This window comes from Rhagoletis pomonella, unplaced genomic scaffold (genome assembly GCF_013731165.1).
Source record: "Rhagoletis pomonella isolate Grant_MI unplaced genomic scaffold, Rhpom_1.0 Rhpom_scaffold_00004, whole genome shotgun sequence".
Lineage (NCBI taxonomy): Eukaryota > Metazoa > Arthropoda > Insecta > Diptera > Tephritidae > Rhagoletis > Rhagoletis pomonella.
Genome location: NW_023458558.1, coordinates 6,073,098 through 6,081,611, shown reverse-complemented (window position 1 = coordinate 6,081,611; position 8,514 = coordinate 6,073,098). Strand labels below are relative to the sequence as shown.

General features: G+C 34.8%; 2 protein-coding genes across 3 annotated transcripts in view; both read right to left on the bottom strand.

Moving 5' to 3' along the window:
* The window catches only part of LOC118736875 (two pore potassium channel protein sup-9), a 57,548-nt gene that overhangs the window by 42,310 nt on the left and 6,724 nt on the right, over nucleotides 1–8,514 (bottom strand). The gene's annotated exons all lie outside the window — the stretch shown is intronic.
* LOC118737518 lies at nucleotides 708–1,346 on the bottom strand. Its single transcript, XM_036468085.1, has one exon. The coding sequence runs from the start codon at nucleotides 1,344–1,346 to the stop codon at nucleotides 708–710; it is 639 nt and encodes a 212-aa protein (XP_036323978.1).

Sequence of the window (8,514 nt, the reverse complement as noted above, 5' to 3'; positions counted from 1 at the left end):
AACTCAAAACTAATTAACAGTAAACATTAAAAATTAAATAATTTAAACATTTTGTGAACTAGTAACATTTTCAGAGACTTTGGAGAAAATCTATCTTCGCGTTTTTGAGAAATTGCATTCCAAACTTCAATCGCGATTTCCCACAACCTGCCGAAATTAACATACGACAATCTTTTACCCAGGCGACGACTTGTACAATGATATTACAGTTTTTTTTTAATCTTAATATTTTACCAAATACAACTAAAACTTTTCCAATTTTCGGAGCTAAATAGGAAAATAAAGACCTAAATCTAGCTCCAAAGGCCAAAAATGGCAACACTGAATGATACCCGTACTTTTATTTTGCAAAGTTTAGGTCAACTTGCTTTGTAATCTAATGTACGGCTGTGCCTTCCTGTACCTTAATAAAGAATGCCCCTAACTGATACAGTCGCTGAAATAGAAAAGAGTCCTAACTAAAATTTTTTATTGCTTAAAATTATGTGGGGACTTATAATTCGATGAAATGCATCATAATCTATCAAAAAGGCCATTTGGGATTCGTATTTCAGCGACAATGTGAGATAGGGCCTTTCTATATTGAGGAAGCGATAAATATGTATGTACATATATATTTATATGTATCTGTTTTTATTTTTATTTTTTTTTCTCTTCGTCAGTATTTCAACAACAAAAACTTAATTGATGCACGACTGCTCAGTAACTTATTGTAAGCCTAACGGACGTCCTTGATATGGGCCAAAGAAATGCCCCGTTTCTTGATATTCAGTATTTGATTTTAGCGAATGATCCATAGAACTAACACCGTTTCCTGAATCATGTTGTCCTCTGGAATAGTTACGCTCTTCTGAATCTTCCTCTGATGAATGGCGATGACGGTGTTTTTTATCTGATGAATACGCCTGCGTTGGTATGCTTGGATATGGATTATATGTGGGAACACTCGGGTATGCAGGGTAATTTGGATATAGGGAATAGTTTGGATTTGCATTGTTGGGTAGCTGTGCAACATTAAATGTATTAGCGCCTGGTGCCGGCTGTGGAGCGCTATAAGCTACAGATGGATGTCCTTGTGGTGGTGTCCTCTGATATTCCGCTGGCATATATGGCCCTGCTCCAATATAGTATGGAAATCCCATGTATAGATAAGGATGCCTTAGGCTGCCAGGTCCGTCTTGATGATGCCCATGATTTTTAGTAGTTCGATAAAGCAGCGAGGTAATCCTGTCGAAGATTTTTGTGTTTCGTTCGCCGCTTTCATCACTTTCGTCGCTATCAGCGCGGCATGCTATTATCAAGGCGAGAAATAATGTCGAACTTGTCACTGAAGAAATAATTCGCATTTTAGCTACGTGATTAAGTCGCGTACAAAACTGAAATATAAACTGAAGGCTAAGTTTTCAGCCTTAAATTTAATAACACGAAATATTGGAAAAAACTTATTGCCGTTTGTGATTAGCACAGATAGTAATTTTGCGTCTATCACAAAGGTTTTCGGGCTATCAGTGAATTGAAAGTATTTACGTACACAGAGAAAAAATAGACCATATTCACTTAGTTTCAAACTGAAACCCATAATGGGTTCGCGCCAAGCGATATTTTGTTTACTTTAAACAGATTTCTGTTCGGCGATTTTTTCATTTAAATCCACCAGTTGGCGACAATTTTCGAATCGCTATCACAGTTTTAGACGCAAAAACATTCATATTATGCGTCAAAAAGTGCGGTGGCGGTTGGAAAATTGTCGTTAAACGGTTACAGAATCTCCCGCCGGTTTTTCACCTAGATTATTTATAGCTATGTATAATAGCATCTAAAAATTCAACTATATTTATTTTATTGTAAATAGAGCTGAATTCTGGAAAATTTCTACGGCAGAAAACTATTTAAAAAAAAGGAAAATCGAAAGGAAAATTGCTCACTGTTTTTTTTTTGTTGTGGCAGATTATTAAACTCTGCCTAATTCAGTGAATCGACCACATGTTGTCTTTACTTTCATCTTACCACAGGTTCAAAGGCCAAATCCTAAGTGGTTAAATTCGCCTTGGGTTCATGGTTCTAGTTATACTCTGTATTGCGATTCAAAACTCAATGCGATTCGAAAGGCGACACGGACTAATACAAATTCATAGAGCCCAGTATTCGTATCCGAATGATTTGCTTTTCGAATCGCAGTACAGAGTAGACCCTCAAAACTTTTCTTTCACGTGGTTGATGTTGTGTTTCCCTCTCGGGCAGAGAAACTGAGAAAACTTCTAAAAGCTTTTGAGTTGTTACTTAAATCAACTTCAGAACTAAAACGACGAATCCGCCTTTAGTATCGTCGGGGCAAAAAACTTTAATGTTTTTCAATTCTACAGAATTTTGTCCCCACATTCTTGTTGTATATTCCACGGATTTTTTAAATAATTTTTTGAATCAATCATATCTTTAACATTTTAAAGTCATTAAAAAAAAATCCTGACTTCAGAGTAAAAAATTAAGAACGCAGCTTTACTATATTTGACCCATTGCTTTGTGAGTACATATATTGATTGTTTCGTGTATTTTGATTTTTTTTTTTGTTTTTGTCGCACGGTGTTATATAAAGAGAAGTTCCTTTTTTTTTGTAAAAGGTAATCTCGCGAACGGAAGGTCCGATTTTCATGTAATTTAGTAAATGAATAGCTTTCAGCAGCCTGCATGTCAAGGGCAAAAAAAATGTACTTTTTTCCGAAAGGTGAACCAAGAACCGATCCGGTCCAAAAAATCTTATTTATGGTTCGATTTACTTGAAATTTGGTACGTAGGTAGCTTTTTTCCTGTAGGTGGACCAGCTACTGATATATTCCAAAAATCGTATTTATGGTCCGATTTGCTTGGTAGGCTTGTAGGTATTAGTATAGTAAAGGCTATTAAATTTGCTATCATATACGTCAACAAGTCAACTTACAACTTGATAAGCAATTTCGGAGCTATACATGAGACAAAGGAAAGACAAAAGGAAATTTGAGATTGGCCATCGACATCCAAAGAAAATTGCAATTAAGTGGGTGCACTTTTTCAGATCCCAAAAACACGAAATTCGGCAATATCCCAAAAATCTTTCTACTTTCTTGTACTCTGATTTCGTATTCGGATTCAGCGAAAAATTCTTCATAAAAATTCATAAAAAAATGTTGCAGTTGGCCAATTGGATCTAAAGAAAATTGTAATGAAGTGAGTGCACTCTTTCAGATCTCAAAAACCCGAAATTCGGCTATATCTCAAAAACTGTTCTACTGTCTTACATTTTAGTTTTGTATTAGGATTCAGTGGGATATTTTATATTACCATGCATAAAAATGCCGCTGGTCGAACATTTTTTTTTTAATTTCTGTAAACTTGTGTTATTGCCGACAAAAATGCAAGGCGGACCCGATTGAGTTCTATGATGAAAAAGGTGTAGTCCTTTTGCCACGCCCAATACAAATTATATACCGTTGGAAAGCTTGGAAAATAAGCTATCGAAATAAGCCATTTGCGAAAACAACAAAAACGGCACATTGTTTAAAAAATGCAATAAAGTCTTTTTTATTGCGAATTTTTTCCAAAAAAACATACATAATACATACATACATACATAATTCTTCGGTAGGTATGTTTGTGAGTGCAGTCCTTATAAACGACCCGTGTGATTTCAATGATTTTTGTTTATATGTTTAAGTGGGTGCCTGTATAAATTAGGTTCTCAAAAATTAGGAGCAAAGTCAAATTATCTCCGTTAAATCAGCCACCAGAACCATTTCGGGTTTTGACTTACCGTGACTAAACAAAATAAATGTCTACAAATACAATTGTAAGATATTTAGGGTATTTCTTCTGAAAGAAGTCTATATATATTGGATTTTTGCGGACCAATGATACTCCCCATTTTGAAATTGCCACCAACTGTACTATACAGAATCAAGAACGATTCACCAACGAGCCGGATCATTGTTGCCGCAAGAACTTCTTCACGAACATAACGCCCTCATTAGGTTATTTAAGCCGGCAATCGAGGATTTGCCTTCTGACGACCACAAAGTCAAACGTGAACGCGAATTGTTGGTGAAAACGTTGGACCAAATATTTTAATAAAAAAATAATTTTGGGCGAGACGAAGTTCAGCCGATGGTGTATTCTTATTCCTAAGGCATGCTCGAGTTTTTCCCGACAAAGGACTGTTGTTTTAGCGATCTAATATTGTTAAGATCGACGAACTCCATTAAGTGTGAAATTTTTCACAGATTATCCAGACATTCCACACAGAACTCAAAGCCCTAATACATACTAGCTACTCAAGCGTAGTGAATAACTAAGTGAGAGGGGAGACCAGTATGTTTGCATGTACATATGTATTGGAGGTAAACGTTGAAAAATGCAATAAAGGAAACGATTTTTTATTTGTTGACGGATACGCTTACATGCAGATGGCATTCTAAAAATAAAAAGCAAGAACATCGGTTTTTGTTTTTTGTTTTATAAAATTATGTATGAATTGCTATCTCTTATTTCAATTTTTGTTCTATGTATATACTTACATATGTATATATGTCTGTCTTTTAAGAAAAATGTACTAAAATAACTTTGAAGGTCAATATGGCCCAAACATGTGTGAAATGCGTTTTGATTAGGTCTAAAATCGCCGAGATTTTGAATTTGGGGATTTTGGTCTTGTGGATTTTGTTTTGGGGATTTCGATTTTGGGGATTTCAAGCCCAACCCCTCCAAAGTAGCATTCAATCGACGTTATTGGGATTAATATATTAATTTGAATAAAGTCCTGTCAGCTAGTGAGATTTCTACACTAAGCATTGAAATGTTACCAACACATGTATATTTAAAGAAAGTACTCGATTCTCAAAAGCACTCGATACTCACAACACTAACTTATACTTTTACAAGTAAATACATACATAAACATATCGAGCCCTAACCGCCAAAATAACGTACATAAGCGACATTTTTTTCAAAATTTTCTTTTTGATGCAGAAATATTCCTAGAGCATCTAGATGCATTTCTGCATCAAAAAGAAAATTTTGAAAAAAATGTCACTTACGTTATTTTGGCGGTTAGGGCTCAATATATTCGAAGTAGAATTTTCCGCTAACTTTTGCTTTATAGTGTATCGATCATAGCCCTCATCGATATCATCACCGGCGGTGTCATCATTTGTGTGAACTCGTATATATGTATGGATTTGTACTGTATTCGCACTGATAATGTTTTTTTTAATTTCAAGCTTTTCAATGTTAATACCACCACCCAGCGGACCTAATGCTCGCACATGATAACGCATGCGAGTGAAATGCGAGCTTTAACCCGGAAAAACTCTCGCAAATTAATTTGGGAACAATAGCAATATGATTTATATGTCGTTCAGTTTGTGGCAGTGAAACTTTCATTTACGATAGTTGCAAGAAATAAGCAAGGTTGTTTTGATATTTCTAAAGATAAAATACTAAATGGAAATATTTTTGTCGAGCCGGCATTAATATCAAATAAGTATCGCAAAAGATATCGCAAACGGTTCGCAAGAAATAAGGGTTGAAAGACTTATATTTGTTTCATTCCCCGCTAACAAAAATTTTTTATTATTATTTAATGCTTTTTATTTTTTATATATATTGTTGTTTAAACTAACATTCGGACATAGAAGAAATTGAAAGATGAAATTTCACATACATAACATAAAAGTACTACGCACTTCTTTGACAGCTTAAAGGAATCTATTTTTTGAGTACAAATAAATTAAACATTATGAAAACAACGCACTCTTTTCGTCATTGAATATCTAATTACAGTGCTTATGTATATCGATGCACCTCTGAGGATGATGAGGAGGCCAGGAGTAGAAAATATTTATGAGGGTTAAGTGTAGTCTTTCGAATATATTTGACATAAAATATACTTAAGAAATTTGTCTACAGATTTGTTAAAAACTTCCGACTGTCTAAAGAGGCGTTTGTGAGTCAAATCTATTGAAAATATTTTAAAACAATCAACAGCTCTACGATTTTGTTCTCAGAGATCGTTCCAACTGAGTATTGGGATTTCGTTTCACAAGTAAAACCCGGCTTTCGAGTTTGTGTTTAATATTCACGTCGTTAGAACTGCATGAAATTAATAAAAATTGTTTATAATTTGTGTCTAGCCGCCAAAAAGTAAGAAAACAAATTCAAAATTTTCTAACACTTCGCTATACCATCGAAAGCAAAATTCTGTTCGACAGAAAATTCGATACTCAACGAAAATTTCGACACCGTTGCGTAGCTCATAGTACGAATTTCACTTTCGATAACCAGCGAAGATCGAAAATCGAATGCAACTCTTAATAAGGGCCTAAAAGTCATTAGTATTTTTAATGCAATCTTGCCAACAGCAGTGTTTTCTGCATACACTTGCATCTAGAATTCTCTTGGCTCCCTTCGTCGTATTTAATATTCAAAGTGTTGTCTTCACTGATGTCCAGAGGGTTTTCAATAGCTTACTTTGTCATCTCAGTAGGTTTACTTTTCGGGTCACATGAAAACGGGTTTGTTATCCAGCAGAAGACATCCTCAGATTCAATGTTGTTCCAAGTTAACGCTGGTAATGCGCCTTAACGCTATGAAAACAATTTTTACAGCCAATTTCACGAAAGTAAAAAATCATTTTCCATTTAAATTGCTGGTGAAACGTGCTGTTATCAATTTTTTTAGCGCTAACTTCGAAGTTACATACGTTTTTCTGATTTACTTTGGCTGCGTTTCTTTATACATTCCAGATAATCCCTTTTCACAGCCAGAATAAACAGAATGTAGACATCAGAGGGCAGCTTTGAGTATGATCGAGCCTTTTTGATCACCCTCAATTAAAATCGAGCACAAGCGAACGCCGCACACGGCTACTATGTGTTAGATCGAGATGCACACCCGACAGCTGTAAGAGTACATCAAAGTCAAAAACGAAAGCGCACACTAAGAAAAAAATAGCGATAACAAAAGCGATAATAGTATCGATAGCAAAATCGATAAAAACACCAATAAAGATATCGATAGCAAAATCGATAACAAAATCGATAACAAAATCGATAAAAAATAGAAGAAGAAGAATCTTCCAATTGAATACCGCAGCTGTTCTCCCAACGAAGTCTTCTAACTTCGCAACTAGACGCCTTAAAGTATCGCACCACTAACGTCTTGGCTCTTGTCACACTCAGCGCAATGCTCGTAGTTCCTGCTCCTTTTAATTTTTGTATATGTATCTATAAATGGATGTGATCGAAAAACAAACAAAAAAATCACACAATTCTCACAGCACGCAATTGAATTTTTAATGAAAAGTAGAAAATGCCAACTTGAAAGGGGTTAAAAGTTATTCATTATAGTCGGTGTTCAAAAGATAGAAATGTCAAAATCACTTCTACCTTATTTAATATGCCTTGGTGTAGTCTAGTTTTTAATAAATGTTTTTTAATTATTCAGCTGCCACACACTCGAGTTTTACAAATAAAAGAAAACTAATTTTTTACAATAGTACAAGTAGAAAATTATTCTATCACAATATTCACGCTGTAATGCTCTTATGCGAGGGTTCTACGATCAAAGAAGTTTCACAATCGTCCTTTGCTAAGATGCGAGCTCATTTGTGGATATTTTGCGATATTCTCGCTAAAGGCTCGTGCGCTGCTCCGCTGGGTAGACATACTCACATTTATATACATACATACATATGTGTTCACACGAGGCGATTTTAAATGCAATTTGTTGAATGAAAAGTTGACTAACTTCATTGGAAGCGATTAGTTGAGAGGTCGTTCACACTGAGCGATCATTGCTTTTAACTAAAAGTTGCTTGTGAAATCGCCTCATGTAAACACCGTATAATATGCCCTTTAAAAATTGTCTATTCTGTAGTTGACTCACCATGACTCCTTGCGTTAAAGATGTGGGCATAGACATTGAACACATGCGTACATACATAGATAATCGAACAATAAATATTTTTTAATACGTACAATATTGTTTACTATCATCGATCCTTGAGCAAATGCTTTTAGTTGCGAACACGCTCTTGTTATCAATGAACTGTTTACTTGAGCTTATCTCTGGGGGTTTCCAAATATGTATGTATAAACACACAAAACCGAATTATGTATGTAAGTAAGCATACACATATTTATTCATATAAAAGCTCAATGAAACTAAAAAACCCCCAGTTTATTGAATACTGCGAGTGAAGTAATAATTATAAAAATTTTATTTAAACTCTATACATAGATACATCATCAAAACAAACATTCATCTTAAATTTAGAAAAATAAATTAAAAAATGAAGTATACCGTTACTTTTGTGTTTATTGTTGCTCTTGTAAATTTGGTATCCTGTCGTCCAACTTTCGATAAAATTGCCGAAGTTTTGCTCGATGCTGTGCTAACCGATACACCAAACTCTAGATATCCACCAGGATCCGGTGCATACCAACAGGGCTACCATCAACATCATCATGATCACCATTATTACGGAAA

Bases quoted from the DNA above. Each gene is read 5' to 3' on its own strand.
- LOC118737518 (XM_036468085.1), bottom strand. From the start codon at position 1,346: ATGCGAATTATTTCTTCAGTGACAAGTTCGACATTATTTCTCGCCTTG.